Below are 17,986 nucleotides of genomic sequence, written 5' to 3' on the forward strand. Positions count from 1 at the left end.
CCCAACCCTTAAACACAACTTTTTGGTTCCAACTCGAACAGCTTAAGTAAACTAAGACAAGAAGTATTCATCACTTACCAGCCATATGATTGGCATGATCAACATCCACACAAAGGGAGGCATAATTCCATATGTCAAATTGGTCAACACCGTACCTGGGCACGCTACACTGGAATACAGACCCTGGGAACACAAAGAGGGGTAGCAATTAATTTTAATTCAATACACTTTGAGTCACCTATGTGCTAGTTAATAAAGGAGATACACAAATGAGCCAGCAAGCCAGGGCATCAAGGATTTATGCTCTAAGTTGTCCTTGAAGCTGGGTAGACCATTTCAGTTTAAGAATCATGTACTGAGAACTCACAATGAGAGGCACTCAGGATGCAAAAAATAGTAAGATAAAGTCTCTATTCTCAAGAAGCTTAGAGAACAAAGAATAACCAAGCTTGAAGCTGGCCGAGAAAAGTAGGACCTGGTTACCTGAGTTTTCCATGTTATTAGCTTAATTGAAGATCAGTTGACCAATCAAAATAAGCTGTGACAAAGCGAGAGAGTGGCATGGACATATATACACTACCAAACGTAAGGTAGATAGCTAGTGGGAAACAGCCGCATAGCACAGGGAGATCAGCTCGGTGCTTTGTGACCGCCTGGAGGGGTGGGATAGGGAGGGTGGGAGGGAGGGAGACGCAAGAGGGAAGAGATATGGGAACATGTGTATATGTATAACTGATTCACTTTGTTATAAAGCAGAAACTAACACACCACTGTAAAGCAATTATACTCCAATAAAGATGTTAAAAAAAATAATAAGCAGTTAAGATAAAAAAAGACATACACAGTAAAGTCTTTGCCTGCAAGAAGTTTCTGATCTAGTAAATACAGACAACTAAACCTCAACCGTGTCTGTTTCCCTGCAGGTATAGAAGGTCCATATCTCCAGCTTGAGTTGGGAGCTCCTGGCATCAGAGAGGAATGAGGGCTGTGTGTGGTTCCACAAAGACCTCCTCCAACTGAAGATCTCTAAATCAGGTTCTTAGCCCAGGACTCATCATTTTAGAAAGATCTGTTCTATAAAGAGAGCCCCAGTTAACATACGACACGTATTAGTAATAGAAGAGGCCCTGGGTGGTCTTTAGTAATCCTTGGAGCACTGGGATTTGTTTTACTAGTTTATTTGGTTCAATTTTCACTGCATTTTACCTTATTTTGATGTTGACCATTTTAATTCATATTTTTATTACTTTTAATCTTATTATTTTTCTTTTAAACAAAAATAGAAAATGCCAGTGTAGCACAGTCAGTTCAGTGGACAGAAAGTACCCTGAGCATCAAAAGCTGGAAGGTCTTCTTCCTTTATTCAGTGCTGCAAGGGCCTGGAGGTGCCTGACACGGATAATCCAGCCCCCGAGAGTCCCCCTGATTTACCAACAGTCCTCTGAAAAAAGTCAGGAGTCTTAGAGACCAAAAATTCTTCCCAAGAATACTTTGCCCCAAAGATAGCTAAGGAAAATTTCTTATTCTGAGAACTAGCCAGGAACAGTTAGGGCCTTTTCAGCCCTAAATGAAGACATCTGTGAACTAAAATCCAGGGCTTCCAACACATACAACTTTCTGACATTAAGCAACAAAAGAAACAAGCAAGGAGGCCGTCTTATCCAAGACTACAGTCACCCCACATGTTTAATCCTAGGGAATGTGTGTGACGACCCTGAGTACTTCCACAAGGCCTGTGTGAGGGGCCATTCATGGATGGTTGGTCTTTCAGGTAGCTTGTACAGACCTAACAACATTTCCAGTCATACAAGCCTTCAAAGGGAGGTAGTTCTTTATTAGCTACTTCTCTATTCATAAAAGCCAAGGAGAAAAATCACAGGCTGCAAAACAATCACACAGATTTTAGGAGGTGGCAGCATTAGCTAAATCTCCCTTTTCTATAAAAGATGAAATCCCAAAACTTATTTGACAGTTGAGACAAGCAAAATCCCAGAGCTTATTATGAAAAGAGAAGCTAATCCACTCTGACCTTACCCCTAAAAGGGAGTTTCCAGAGGACAAGCAGTTGTGACAAGTTTTTAAACATCTCAAGAAATCTCAGGAGGAGGCTCACAACTGGACCAACACACTGAGCTCAAATAATAACAAGAACAGTCAACACACAAACACACATAAGCACATGCACACACAGGTGCAGACCACGTGACCACAGACACCCACACCCAAGCACACACACCACATGTACAATCACGTTCATATACATATGCACACACCAAAAAAACCCACACGTGTGCATGTGGATAGGCACACTCACACATGTATGCATGCACACAAGCACACACCCTCCCACCCCCCACGCATTCACGCCCACATGTGTGCAGACACATGCACACACGCACGCAAGCGCGCACACACACACACACACACACACACACACACACATTCTGAGCACAAAGCATGGCTGTGACTGCTTCGTACCAATCCCATCATTCAAGCCTCCCGACAAATCTGAGGCAGGCACTATTATTATCCCTGTTTCTCAGATAAGGAAACTGAAGTACAAGGAGATTAAATAATTTGTCCAGGTTTACAAAGCTGGTGACAAAGCAAGGATTCAAATGCATTTCTAGAGAATATGCTCATAGCTTCTACTTTTATACCACCCTCTTCACTAAGAGGCTTGATTCTAAGAGCCAGTTCTCAGAAGTGAGAATTCCACCTGATGAAGGTCTCCATTGCAGAATCAACCAGGTCTAGACCATTACGTAAGGCTTAGATTGCTGTACCTAAAGTGTGATCAAAGAACGTCCCTTAAGGGCAGATAGTTTCTGCACTGTCTTTTTATTTTTCCTTCCTCCTCGATTCTGAGCCTGAGCCAGTACCCTAAAAATGGTCAGTCTTTTGTAAATATCAGTGGAATTAAATTTCTCCCCAGTCCCACACTCAAAAAACACAGTCAAAGCAAACAAAGGAAAATGCCCATGGGAAAGACCAGAGATTTCCAGTTAAGATTTTAGACCTGGGCAAGAGAGACACACAAAGAAGCACTAAGTTCCAGACCACAGAGGACACAAGGAGCCAGCACGACTGACAACAGCTGCTCTCAAAACCCGGGTCCTCACAGAGACAGAGCTCTGCAGCCTCACCAAAGGTCACCACTCTCCAGAAGGCTTTCTAAGTACCAACTGTCCTATAACATCAGATATAATAAACACTGGGTGGCAGCATGGCTTAGTGGGAAAAATCCAAGCTATGAAGTTAGCCGTGGGCTCAACTCTGAGCTCTACCCTTTACTAGCTGCGTGACTTCTGGGTAAATGACTTAAGGGCTCCAATCTTTCGTGTCCTCATATGAAAATGGGAATACTCAGCCCTACCTTACTATGATGGGGAAGGTATTAAATGACATACATAGATAAAAAGGACGGCACCTGAAACATAGCAAATGCTTAACAGTAACTACTGACATTGTTAGTAGTATCATTCTGTTATATAAGATATAGCTCCTGAAGAGCTATGGAATGGTGAGTGGACCCCCATATATCTAAAAGGTCAGGAGCTAATTATCTCGGCCCTAAAACTTTCCTATAAACCAACTATCAGTCTTCATCATGTCTTATCCTGTCCTCATAGCAATCCTGCTCAAGAAACAATATTTCATCTTCTAAACTACAATAGTCACTAGAAAGCCAGCCATCTTACTAGGAAATCAGTGGTAGTTCAGAAATCACTGCCCTGCCATTTCCGTATCACTGAGACAGGCCTCACCCGCTGGTTGAAGTTCCTGTTCAAAGCCACACTCAGAAGGTCAATAGCATATTTGGAAGAGCTGTAGGGCTCCTGGCCTTTGCTGTGCTGGATGTCCTCAAGGTTGAAATTAGATTTCACTGCATTACGAGATGATGTCCAGATGAGCTGAGATGGACTGTCACTATGACACAGGAGAGATTCCAGTTCCCGAATCTGAATGAGGAATAAAAGAAACAAAAAATGTATCAATATATACTGGGGGAGTACAAGATAACAATTTTGAAACCAATATAAATGTACACGAGAATTGAACAGGTATGTCATTGGTAGAGTGGGACACAGGTACACAAGAGAAGAGACTAGACTGATCTATGTGGTAAGGGATTAGAGTCAGAGACATCAGTGTGAACTCATGATTAGCTTAATAAAGATCCAGATGGTTACATACAAAATATTTACAGATATTTATACATAAATGGGTTAGTATGCACATAGATACATCCTTGCTCTGTTAGCTGAGAGAGCCTAGAAGCAAATGCTATCTCAACAGCAATAAGCACCCAGACCTTGGTTTCTAATACCATTCTCCAATAAAAGGAAACAGATCTCCTTAGGAAAATGGCTGATTCTAAGACTGGGATAGGAAATACGTAAGATGAGTCTTAAACATCATGTGATGCCAGAAAGGATGTGCTCAAAACAAAACCAGAAAAGCCATAATGATGAGGGCACGTCGAAGATATAGAGGTTCCACAGGACAGAAAGCCTAGAAATAAACCCACGCCGCTATGGTCAATTAATCTAAGACAAAGGAGGCAAGAATATACAATGGAGAAAAGACAGTCTCTTCAATAAGTGGTGAGGGGAAAACTGGACAGCTACATGGAAAAGAATGAAATTAGAACATTCTCTAACACCATACACAAAAATAAACTCCAAGTGGATTAAAGACCTAAATGTAAGACCAGATAGTATAAAACTCCTAGAGGAAAACATAGGCAGAACATTCTTTGACATAAATTGCAGCAATATCTTTTTGGATCCACCTCCTAGAGTAATGAAAATGAAAACAAAAATAAACAAATGGGACCTAATTAAACTTAAAAGCTTTTGCACAGCAAAGGAAACCATAAACAAAACAAAAATACAACCTACAGAATGGGAGAAAATATTTGCAAATGATGCAACCAAAAAGGGATTAATTTCCAAAATATACAAACAGCTCATACAGCTCAATATCAAAAAAAACAAATTTTTTTTTTGCATACACTATGCCCGGTTTCCTCAAAAAATGGGCAGGAGATCTAAATAGGCATTTCTCCAAAGAAGACATACAGATGGCCAAGAGGCACATGAAAAGATGCTCAACATCGCTAATTATTAGAGAAATGCAAATCAAAACTACGATGAGGTGTCACCTCATACCAGACTACAAATAATAAACGCTGGGGAGGGTGTGGAGAAAATGGAACCCTCCTACACTGCTGATGGGAATGTAAACTGGTACAGCCACTATGGAGAACAGTATGGAGGAGCTCTACTAAAAATAGAGCTACCATATGATCCTGCAATCCCACTCTTGGGCATCTGAAGAAAACCATACTGCAAAAAGATACATGCACCCCAATGTTCATTGAAGTACTATTTATAATACCCAAGACATGGAAGCAATCTACATGTCCACTGACAGATAAATGGATAAAGAAGATGTGGTATATATATATATATATATATATATATATATATATATGCCACAATGGAATATTACTCAGCCATAAAAAAGAATGGAATAATACCGTTTGCAGCAACATGGATGGACCTATCATAATAAGTGAAGTAAGTCAGAGAAAGACAAATATCATATGACATCACTTATATGTGAAATTCCAAAAAAATGATACAGATGAACTTATTTATGAAACAGACTCACAGACACAGAAAACAAACTTATGGTTACCAAAGAGGAAAGGTCGGTGGGGAGGGATAGATTAGGAATTTGGGAATAACATATACACACTACCATATAAAAAATAGATAACCAACAAGTATAGCACAGGGAACTATACTCAATATTTTGTAATAATCTATATGGGAAAAGAATCTGAAAAAAAAAGATATGTGTGTGTGTGTATATATATATATACACACACACATACATGTACGTATAACTGAACCACTTTGCTGTACACCTGAAACTAACACAACATTCTAAATCAATTGTACTTCAATAAAATTTTTAATAAATAAATAAATTTTTAAAAAAGATACAGAGGTTCCAACTGAAAGAGCTCCCAATGGCCCAAACTAAAGTAATTTGAGCAAGAAAATAAAGTAGTATTTATAATACAAAGGAGAAAAATATATATCCATGAATCTGCATGGATATAACAAATGATTTTTTTCAGTTTTACTGAGGAATAATAGGTCAATAAATAAGTGATTGGATAAAGATTTAAGTGGAGGAGAATAGACAAATCTCCCTTGCAGAAAAATTCCAAATAATTCATATAGCTACTCTACTCTTAAGGAGGTCAAGCACAACCCCTTAAGTGTGGGCTACACATAGTAACTCTTCCAAAGAGTACAGTATGTAAAGGGAGAAAGAAACAAGTAACTTAATAGTGGAAAAACCTGACAAACACTGATTCAAGTCAGGGGATCAAAAAGAACATCAATATACCTAGAGTCTGTCATACAGAGTGAAGTAAGTCAGAAAGAGAAAAACAAATACCATATGCTAACACATATATATGGAATCTAAAAAAAAAAAAAAAAAGGTTCTGATAAACCTAAGGGCAGGACAGGAATAAAGACGCGGACATAGAGAATGGACTTGAGGATATGGGGAGGGGGAAGGGTAAGCTGGGATGAAGTGAGAAAGTGGCACTGACACATATACACTACCAAATGTAAAATAGATAGCTAGTGGGAAGCAGCCGCATAGCACAGGGAGATCAGCTCCGTGCTTTGTGACCACCTAGGGGGTGTGATATAGGGAGGGTGGGAGGGAGGGAGACGCAAGAGGGAGGAGATATGGGAACATATGTATAACTGATTCACTTTGTTATAAAGTAGAAACTAACACACCATTGTAAAGCAATTATACTCCAATAAAGATGTTTAAAAAAAAAAAAAGAACATCAATACTGATAAAACATATTGATTGGATGTGATGAGAATGGCACTCCATCTCTGTGGTCTTCTTCCTAAAAACACATTTTCTCAAATCTAACCATGAGGAAAACAGACAAATCCCAATCAAGGGACCATGTACAAATACCTGAGCAGTAAACCCAAAACTGTCAAGGTCTTCAAAAATAAGGAAAGTGTGAGAAACAATCACAACCAAGAAGAGCTTAAGGAGATTTGACTATTAAATGTAATGTGGTATCCTAGAAGGGGTGCTAGAACTGAAAAGGGACATCACACAAAATTAAGGAGTTCTGAATAAGGTATGGACTTTCATTAATAGTAATGTATCAATATTGGTTCACTAATTGTGACAAATCTACCATACTAATGTAAGATGTCAATAATAGAGGAAACCGGGCATAGTGTATGCAGGAACTCTCTTTGCAATAATTCTATAAATCTAAGATTATCCTAAAACTAAAGTTTTATTAAAGAAAAATCTAGGAAAGCTTCCAGATGTGCAATGAACATTTACATCAAACACAATCAAGAGAACTCATGAACATGAGATTAAATCAGTTACCTGGTTCCACAACTGTAATACTGCACTGTTCCTGGAACTTTACAGAAATTCTCTCTACTCTTTTAACAGCCCTAAAGGTTTGGTCATTTATAATCAAACTGGGGATGGATCCATTTATATAATGCATTTACATCTGGACATAGAATCCAAGTTTGTGATCCATAAAAAGTTGTAAGATTCCTAAAACTAATTTGGAGAGAGTGGAAGGCATCATAAACCTTCCTATCATTTTATTTGATAAATCAATCCCCAAACCCCTGCTGATAGGCCTACCTATATAAGGATACACAAGGATAAGTCATGTCACAAGGACACCTGTAATAACTGTGCCTTTGGCCACAACTCTCCTCTGACATTCCCCCAACCTGGATTACCCCAATACTAGATATCCTTAACAACTTAATTTTTTAAACAATAGATTCATCAAAAAATTAACAGACTATTAACAGCAACAATTAACTTACCCTCTATCATTGCCAATTAATTTAATAATTTGAAAAGAGAGAAAAGAGGAGAGGATTATGAAAAGATAAAGGAAATATTAGATAACGAATCCCTGTAGAGTTATAAAACATGACCATATAAGAATTCAATCCCATCCTGAACTTTTGTCATTGAAAAGGTAATACCACATATTTTTTTAAGATTCATGTTTCATTCTAAAGGATCTAGAATGAAACATGAATCTCCCACTCATTCCTGATGCTCTGGCACCCCAGTTCAAAGGTATCCACTGTTCCCAATTTCATCTGTATCATTCTAGAAATAGTATATACATGTATATACAATGTGTAAAGATACATATTTTTGTTTGTTTATACAAATGAGATCACACCATACAAATTACAACCTGCTATTTCTTCTCAATAATGAAATACTAGAGGCTATCCCATGTAAGTGCAAAATATTTACCTGATTTCTTTTAGTGGTTTCACAATATTCCAATGTTTATGTATATCTTAAATTATGTATATACAGGCTAGTCCTCAAGGAGGTCCAATTTTGAGGGAAGTTAGGTTTAAGGTGAAAAAAGTGATCATGTATATAAAAGTGTCAGAGATACAAGTTCTATGCAAGCAAGCCCAGCATTAGAAGGAGTTCTTCTAGCACCAAGGAATTAAAAGCAACTGGCAACAGATCTGGCCATTACTGAATCTATATATTAAAGCTGTCCTATGAGATTAAACCTGAGGCAAAAGCACAGAACAACCTAGACAAGTTGCACATCCCTTGCTTAACTTTATAGTTGCCTGAAATTGTGACACACCAGACTGGATGCTTAAAAAAAAATCACAAATCAAGATAGTAAAAGATTAACCATGAAGTAGTGTTTAATAATGGCTTCCCTGTCACCCCATCCTATCTGATGCAAAGCCCAGTTTCAAAGACCATTTAGAACGGTACTGGTGCACTTACTCAGTTCTGTACATTGTTTCTGAAGGTGCTTGTGTGTTTATACCTTACTTTCTCTCCGATCTCTAAAGCTGATGTCAAAAGAAAAAATATACCAGTAGGCTGCTTTAAGCAATGTCTTCAAAGAGTAGAGTGATCACCCTATTTAAACACGCGAAGATTTAATGCTAGCCATAAACTAATGAGCTTAACAAAACAGCACTGTGATCTATCTGTGCAAGTGTTTAGGATCACAGTACTAAGTGTTGGCTTATTAAGCCCAAAGCCTTTTTACCAGGATAAAGTGGCCAAAGACATTGGTTGCAAACACCTCCTGGAGGCCATCGGCAGTAATCTTTTCACTCTGGGTCAGCACTCCTTCAGCTGTAGAGAATATATGAATCGCTTTTCTGAAACAGTAGAAGACAATTGCATGACTTTTTAAAGCTTTTTTAACTGAAGACACTAAACAGACACCCCCTCCTGCCTTCCCCCACCCTAAAACTACATTTTCCTTGATTCTGTAATAACAGGAACAAAAATACCTATTTCTCAGAGTGGGTTATCATGAGTACTAAATCAAATGCAAAAATGCTTTCTTGCCCCAATTCACAGAAGGACTTACATAGTTATAGCTCATACTACCAATAGGAACCTGAGTCTCTCAAAAACCTGCTGCAAAAACTCTCGTCACCTCTTTCCAAACCAGGTTACAAGTCAGCTGCCCTGGGGAAAAAATAGCTACGCCAAGAAGAAAAAGTCATCCCCTGAACACTGACTTTTAACTGCTGAACAAAGTTAAACAGGCTGTTTTATTATCAGGAATTCTTGAAGCATCGAATATACTAATTGATTTGCTGTGAGATCTACGTCGTAGGTCAAGACCAGCGTGGAATTTTGTGTGTAGGGCTGTGTTTAATGGTAGAGAAGTAAAACAAAAGTAGCAGTATAGGAAATAGCATGCAGTTGAGAGTAATATCTGTTTATGAATAAGTACCCTGGGTCACAAAATAAGATTTATTTCTTACTGTACATTGTGGTTAAACATTTTTGGAAGCCACTCTAATAATGCATATAGAGAATCTCCCAGGAAGGTATTTAGGTCTGTACATTTCCCCAGCCTACTGGTCAGGGCACCTGGCATACAGCTGAGAAATGCTTCTCAGGTTGCCTTCCTGGGTATTAGAGTCTCACTGACAATTCTGCCTAGTTCTGAAATGTTCTTGCTAACAGACACAGTCAGGCAGACCAAAATTGACCTGCCAAAACGTCCAACCACTCAGAATGTCCTGGGGACCAAGAACACAGTAAGAATCATGACTTGCAACATTCCTCACAAAGATGAAACCTTCTTTCATGACATGGCTGCAACACGCCCTTTCTGTCTTCATTCTTCTCAACACCCCCTCATCTCAAGTTATCCTACTGAGGGCAAAACTAGGCAAAGTAATAAACACCTTCCTTCTAATCAGTTCACCTAGAAGACGGAAATTACCTTGAAAAGAGGCCACAGAAAAGTGCTTTGATATTTAGCTGTGGATTAGGCATGATCCCAGCGTTTAGATATACATAGTCAAATCTCTGAAACCTGCAAGTAAAACCAAGAAAAGATCGTTAGTTATCTCTCTGAGCAACTAGAATAAAGAAGGCCTATGAAGGACAGAAAGTACTTTCTGAACCAAAAAGATGGCCATAGCAAGCTAAAGCATCAGTATTACTTTCTCAACAGTTTTTCTTTAGCCATGGTAAATATTTGAGTATTCTTTTTTTTGATGGTGGCTTCAAACAGAATTTGGAGAGCTATAACGGGCTTTGAAGTCCAATCTTCTCTGATCAATGCTCCTTCCAGCTTAGTCCTCCCAACAAGGCACTGAAGCAGCTTTCTATTAAACCCACTCTCCTTCTGCTCTTAGAAAGTTTTTTTTAATTCACATCTTCCCTCATTGACAAGTGAAATCTATATAATCTGATCCATCAGTGCTGGAATCTGAACGCCAAGATATCCACTAGAGCATTAGATCCATGTGGAACCCTCTCCTTGTTCATGGCCAGGTGCCCTGTGTCATAAAATGATGAAAGCTCACAAGAATACAGTGAGATTATAGAAGCTGAATGGGGGTAAGGTGCTTCCGATAGGCTCCCTCCAGGACACGTGTGAAATGCTGACTTGCGAAGCCTTTTTCACCAACATAAACCTTGATCTAAGTGTATTCTTTGTGAACTAGATTCAAGGTAAGTAGAGCCCGTGCTCATTACACTTACAGACACCATGAATATTCAAAATGTCGCCTAGAATTCTGTGCACCACACTGTCTCCATGTCCTCCGTATAACCCAGGACAACACGGGCCACAGCTACTAAAGCTGGTACCTCAGGATAATACATGGTTACCAATACACACCACACACGACATTTCCTGATCATCCTATAAGTAATCAACAGCTGCATGGCTCTAATTATAAACTGACTGTTTAAATTGCTCATACTGATACCATCAGGTTATCCACGTAAGAGCCACAAAGACAGTATGGGTCCAGCTATTGCTAGTTGCTCCATTATCTAACTTGCAAACTTTCATCTAAGTATACTAACAAATCTCGCTGGGAATGGAGAGGAAATGTTTAGCAAAGAGTGGAAATGGCAAATTTCCAAATTCAGGTCTGGCTGCAGTTAAACGGCATAGTACCCTTGAAAGCTTAAATGATTGACACAAGTGCTCTATTCTGGATAAAACGGAACCACTATTCCTTATCAGTTTTCAGCGGCACAAATCTAATAGAACAGAGTATCACAGGTGGAAAGACCAGCATCAGGAACGGTGCTGCTTCAGCCAACTGGAAAGGGCCCTTCTCAAGCTCTCTTCGCCTCTAAATTTAGGTCCACAGTCGAAGATATCCGTTTGGGCCATGAAGTGCAAGACATCCTTCGTATAAGCAAGAGATCTATCTGGACACTGTCATATATTCCCAAATTTGTCAGTATCACTACAACCATCATTTCCTAAATTCCGATAATACCACCCACCTCAAAGAGAGCTGTTCTGAGGATTAAGTAAATACATCAATGCTGCACTTAAATGCTGACAGGCAGCTGGGACAACTCATCATCTTAGTGCTACCTTCTTCCCCACAGCCTCCCCCGCTTACGTTTGGGTCGAATTACTAAATATCTTACTAAACACTAAATTACTAAAACTGTGATAACCTATCCTGAGCCTTTGACGGCAGTTGAGAATAGTCAGTACTATGAATGTCGCAACATGAAATCTCAAAACTGTACTGAAATGGGCTACGACTAACTGAGGATGAAGGTTCTATCCTGCTAAACAAGGAAATAACTAAATCTATACAAAGCAGGATGAGAGAGCCAACTGGCTGAGAAGGTTTGGGGACAGAAAGCCTGCAAACACGACTTGAAACTCTTAACTACTCTCCCGACTTGAGGGTTTTTAAATCAGCAAGGACACTGACTGTATAGTTTCACAGACTTGGAGACAAGTTATGGAAAAGTAGATGTGAAACCTAGAAAAGCTCAGTTTTTAGAAAGATAGTGTGACAGAAAATTCTAGGAGCTCAGCAGTAGAGGAGAGCAAACCCTCATTTACAAAGGGCTAAGGCTGCAGGGCTTAGAAAGAAAACCAGTTTCACTTTGTAACTTGTGCATGTGGAACAGGGTAATGCAAATTGCTATCAATAAACATATATAAAATGCAAACTATTGGGCTTCCCTGGTGGCACAGTGGTTGAGAGTCCGCCTGCCGATGCAGGAGACACGGGTTCGTGTCCCAGTTCGGGAAGATCCCACATGCCGCGGAGCGGCTGGGCCCGTGAGCCATGGCCGCTGAGCCTGCGCGTTCGGAGCCTGTGCTCCGCAACGGGAGAGGCCACAATAGTGAGAGGCCCCCGTACCGCAAAACAAAAACAAAACAAAAGCAAACTATTATTCTTCAGCCAGCGCTTTAACCAAGAAGGTCTTCCTTATGTATACTGAAGTTCATTTTATTGTCCAAGGAAATAAAGCAGCTCTTGCTTTGTAAGGGCCTCAATTACAAAAATATAATTAATAATTTATTGATTAAATTAAATGACTGATTAAATTTAATTATTCCAGATATTGCTAGGACTCAGCATGGACTAGTGCAGGGTTCTTGACTTTTTGATCGTAAATTCCTCTTAGAATTTAATAAAAAGCATGCCCTCTCTCCAGAAAAATGCATTGTGCACCCATATGCAATTTATTGTACACACTTTCTGGGAATTTATACATCCAAGGACTCTATCCCTTCATATACTAAATATTTATCAAATGTTTATTACATGCCAATTACTGTCCAGGTATGAACAAATTTTTAGTGGCCTGGGGAAGTTTCTTCACTTGTCAGTACCTGCCCTACCACTTAATGAAGTTCTTATGTGAAGGAAAGATGCAAAAAATGCATTCAAACATCAAAGGAGTTACACTAACATAAAGCTTCACAACTAACCACATGTCAAAATACACTGATAAATTAATCTTCATGGAATGGTCATGATTTTGACTGAGAATGAAATTTTGGTACTGAGGCAAGGCAATAACGGGTCACTCTATACAGATTTCCTCAGCATAACTTCTTTTTATACTGCACCTATTTCTTTTTTAGGTTTTCCTATCCTTTCTTATTCTATTAGCTGTTGTGTTGCACAATCACATGAGAGAAAAGCCATCCACAAGAGGCATACCTTTGCTTGAGCTCCTTGGAGGCCTGGAACACTGACGGCAGGCTGCTGACATCCACCTGCACGGTGGAGACCTCGGCGGTGGGGTGGGAGGCCAGCAGAGCAGTGCGGACGGCTTCCGCTTTGCTCATGTTCCTGCACGCCAAGCACAGGTGAAGCTCATGGTCTTCCTCCAGCAACCGCCTGCAGAGGGCTAGGCCAACGCCACTGAAAGGACAATTCAGATACAGAATATGCATTCAATGAGATAGTGCCAAATAGAAGCATTTCTCCCTGGCTCAGAAGATTGATTTTGTCAGCTTGAGCCCCAACCAGGAGCCCAGGTAGACAGAAAGAATTCAAAAATTATGTATATATGTGCCATATCTTCTTTATCCATTCATCCGATGATGGACACTTAGGTTGTTTCCATCTCCGGGCTATTGTAAATAGAGCTGCAATGAACATTTTGGGACATATATACACTACCAAACGTACGGTAGATAGCTAGTGGGAAGCAGCCGCATAGCACAGGGAGATCAGCTCGGTGCTTTGTGACCACCTGGAGGGGTGGGATAGGGAGGGTGGGAGGGAGGGAGACGCAAGAGGGAAGAGATATGGGAACATATGTATACGTATAACTGATTCATTTTGTTGTAAAGCAGAAACTAACACACCATTGTAAAGCAATAAAAAAAATAATAATAATGTTGTAATAAAAAAAATGTAAAAGAAAAAAAAATTATGTAAAGAAGGGGGAACCCTCCAACTCTAATAGTCACTGGCTCAGGACGCTGTCCCGTTTGTGTCTCTTTCATTCTGCAAAAGCTCGATGACCCAAATAACTCGACTACAAATCAGAGTTCTCCTTTAGCATTTCTTTTAAGACAGGGTTTATCCTGCCAGTGGTTTTCATTTTACACTGATTATGACACTCATGAAAGTGATTCAGTACATCACCAGCAAATGTGGAAAAGAACATCTCATTAGTGTTTTCTGGTGTGTATGTTTTACTCCGCTGTCTAAGTTCCTCGAGGGCAAGGGCTCTACTATCTGTTGGTATCATGGCCAGTAGCAGGAGCACCAGAAATTCCTGATAAGGAATGGATGAATCTTTCAAGGAAAAGGTATAAGTAACATGGCAGGAGATACAAGTTCCTCTCAACTGCTACGATTGAATAAACAACAGGAAGAGAAAGAACTCAACATGATTAAGTAGAAGATAGGAATGGGACATATAAGATGGGTACCAGGAGAGAGAAGCAGGGATGAGTACAAGTGTCAAAGATATATGACCTCCTTCAGAAAGAGCATTGTGAAACCACATAATGGGGACAGCATTCAGACCAGGTTGGCTGATAACAGTGAAAACCGGGGTAAATGGGTTTTCTTCCAAGACTTAAGCTGATTCCAGGCAAAAAGCCTAGTACCATCAGTAACCTGAGCATCAAATATAGTTATGTTTATTCATCCCCACTTGAGAATAGGCCTTTATTACAAATATACAATTGCACGTATCACAATATTTGTAAAAGAAACAAACACACAAAATCAAGTCTGACTTATTTAAGCAACTTCCACATAGGAAGCACTGAACCAGTTGTTAAAGTTACTCAGGTGAGGGCACGCTAAAATTCTGCCCATTACAGACACCTGCCAGGTTTGGCTTAGTCAACATGGACATGGCCAGATAACTGAAAGTGAACTAATTTTAAATGACATTTAACATATCCTCAGTCTTAATCCCCCCAAAACTCTAAATGCAACAATTAGAAAAATGGTTTGGTTACTTTCATCCTCCACACACTGTTCACTTAATAGCAAATGAGAAGTAAAACAGGCACTAGAAGAGGCTGAATCCAAATGCCCAACCCTGGAGTAATTACTCATTGGCAGTATGGTTATTTGCACTCCTTCCATGCCTTAACAGGAAAAAGTTGCTTTTCTCTGAGTTTCTGAAGGGTATATATACTAGGCGTCTAGCACGGTGTTACATGGAATGAGATTTTTCCCCCCAGTGTTCTAACGCTCATGGACGCTGAAATTTACCTAGGGCCAGAAGCCTAGCACAGAAAAAACAGCTGGAGTACAAAATATGGCAACCTGGTCACGATTAAATTACCAGTGATGAGAAAGTCAAAGACGGGAAGGAGGCGAGGTCTGCGTGGGAAGCGCCCTTTCCCTGGATACAGACAGTATCGTCACTGAGAGACTCATCTCTTAGTGGCGCTCTAGTTTTCTTTCCGCTGTCATGTTTAATTCAAAGCACCAGTTACTGAGCCCCTCACTGGGCCGACAAGTCCGGTACCTCGCGCAGCGGGGGACCCAGGGAAGAGCGGGCCAGGGTCTCGGCCATAGTCCCCACCGAGGCAGGGTCAGCGACGGGAGCTCCCAGGGTCGGTCTGTGGCAGGTCCTCCTGGCCCAGTACTTCCTGCTCCCTCGGAGCCCCCCACTCCACCCCGCCGCCGCCGCCAGTATCGCGATGGAGCCCTCACCTGCTCGCCCCGGTGATCAAAACCACTTTCCGCATGGTCGCGCACCCTATCACCACGCACCCTGAAGCAGGTACCGCGCAAGGCTTCTCACAAGTATTATACTTTGACCCGTATCCCCGCCCCGGCCGCGCCCCCAGCCCTTCAATCAGGGCCCGGCGGGGCCCCGCCTCCCTTTGCGTCATCTACTTCGCGCTGGGCCCCTCCTCCATCGCAGCCCGCCTTCCGCTCGCGGCGCGGGGGCGGGGATGGAGTGAGATAGGCCGAGGGGCGGAGCCGCATGTCGCCCAAGGCCCAAGCCAATCCGGGCTCTCCCCGCCCCAGACCCTGCTCGCCCCGCCCCTCGGCGGAGCAGGTGTCCCGCCCCAGACCCTGCGCGCGCCGGTGGCGAAAGGCGTTTATCTTGCTTGGGTTGTGCTCCTAGCAGAGCGATAGGGTCCGGGCTTCGTGGTATACACAGGGTCGATACCCTGGCGCCTCCGATTGGCGCTTCACTGCAGGAAGACCTCAGGATATTTGCACCAGAGCTCCTTATTTTAGAGGAAAGGTTTGAACCTAGGAACTGAAGTTTGGGGAATATCATCTACTTAGTTTTCCATCCAGGCACTGAGCCACTTAACAGCCCAGCTGCCGCAGAACTCCTCCTCCTTTAAAAAACTCATCTTCGCGAAAATGAACATTTGTTTTATTAAGAACTTTACGTAGAATCATGCATGAAGTACCAATTTTCAAAACTTGGAATATGGTATGGAACCAGAGAATCTCAGAACTCCGTAGGACGCAATGGGTCGTGTACTGTAGCCTCCTATTTCATTGTGTTTCAAACTCTTTGTGGTAAAAGACCCGCTTTGTTTTTCAAAGCCATCCCAGATGGGTACTTTTGTAATATACAATAAAAATAAATTACTAGAAAAATGAAATAAAATGCAAAAAGCATACAAGCCCCAATTTTTTTGATTAGCTTCAACAGATGATACTCTGCCAAACTGCTATAAAAACTTACTTTAGGTTTCTGGATTATTGTGGACTGGTAACAATGTGACCATCACCAGTCCCGGTCCACACTAAGGAATACTGTGCATCATGTATCAAACTCTGTGGAACACACTTTATTTCACAGCCTCTTTCAAAGTTTTAGTTATTTATAAACAGCAATGATCTCTGAAAGATATGACTGAGATCATTTATATTGGCTTTTGAATATCCTAGAGGTTTTGATTAATTTGGTATCAGTTTAGTGTGAGATAAATCTTATACGAATAAAATTAGACTGAAAGAATAAATGTGAATATTAAAGATTTGATTCCTAAATTATCAATTCTTCTTCATTATTTGGGTGAAACTCAGCTCCTATCCTTAATCCCACTTTCAACTATTCTAATAGGCCACAATTTAACAATATTTTCTGAGTCCTGGGGTAAAATTAACCCCATGTTGGGCTGCACCCTGCAGTCTTGCAATCCTTGCAACTGCCCAGTCGCTAGACCAAAGAAAGAACCAGAAGTCAGCTACAGAGACATCAGTGATTTATTGCACAGGGAACCTTACAAGTCAGAGGCAATGATCCTGGAGTGACACCCCACAGTGTATGGCCAACAGCAGGCAGGACAAGGCAGCAATCTTCGCTACACAGTAGAGGAGAAGGTTATCAGTAATAGGGGATTTGACATCAAAAGAGCTCCTTGGTTGCCAGGGGGACTGCTGGAAGGTCTTGTTCTTTGATTTAGCAACCATTGCAAGGGCCAGATTTTCTTGTTGATGATCAAACATACTGGAGTCATTCTGGTCCTCGGGCTAGAACAATAGTTAGCTGGGGGTTGGGCTGATCATAGAGGTAGTTACTAATTAAACTTTGCGCTTAGGAGAAGGAGGCAGTCATGTGCATAAGGTAAGGGTGAGGCAGGGCCAGGTAGGGCAGGGCTGTACAGAGAGCAAGAGAGAGG

General features: G+C 40.9%; 1 protein-coding gene across 1 annotated transcript in view; it reads right to left on the minus strand.

The window, feature by feature from the left end:
- The window catches only part of HSD17B7 (hydroxysteroid 17-beta dehydrogenase 7), a 32,069-nt gene extending 15,895 nt beyond the window's left edge, over positions 1 to 16,174 (minus strand). Inside the window, exons 1-6 of the mRNA XM_022563281.3 lie at positions 16,047 to 16,174; positions 13,575 to 13,778; positions 10,352 to 10,444; positions 9,152 to 9,266; positions 3,768 to 3,962; positions 79 to 183 (exon numbers count right to left, since the gene is read on the minus strand). Of these exons, the coding sequence (XP_022418989.1) occupies positions 79 to 183; positions 3,768 to 3,962; positions 9,152 to 9,266; positions 10,352 to 10,444; positions 13,575 to 13,778; positions 16,047 to 16,081 (747 nt within the window). The 5' untranslated portion in view covers positions 16,082 to 16,174. The remainder of the gene's footprint in view (positions 1 to 78; positions 184 to 3,767; positions 3,963 to 9,151; positions 9,267 to 10,351; positions 10,445 to 13,574; positions 13,779 to 16,046) is intronic.
- Between the last annotated feature and the right edge of the window lie 1,812 nt (positions 16,175 to 17,986).

This window comes from Delphinapterus leucas, chromosome 1 (assembly GCF_059928025.1).
Source record: "Delphinapterus leucas isolate spDelLeu-1000000601 "Yukka" chromosome 1, BTC_Dleu_Yukka2, whole genome shotgun sequence".
NCBI lineage: Eukaryota > Metazoa > Chordata > Mammalia > Artiodactyla > Monodontidae > Delphinapterus > Delphinapterus leucas.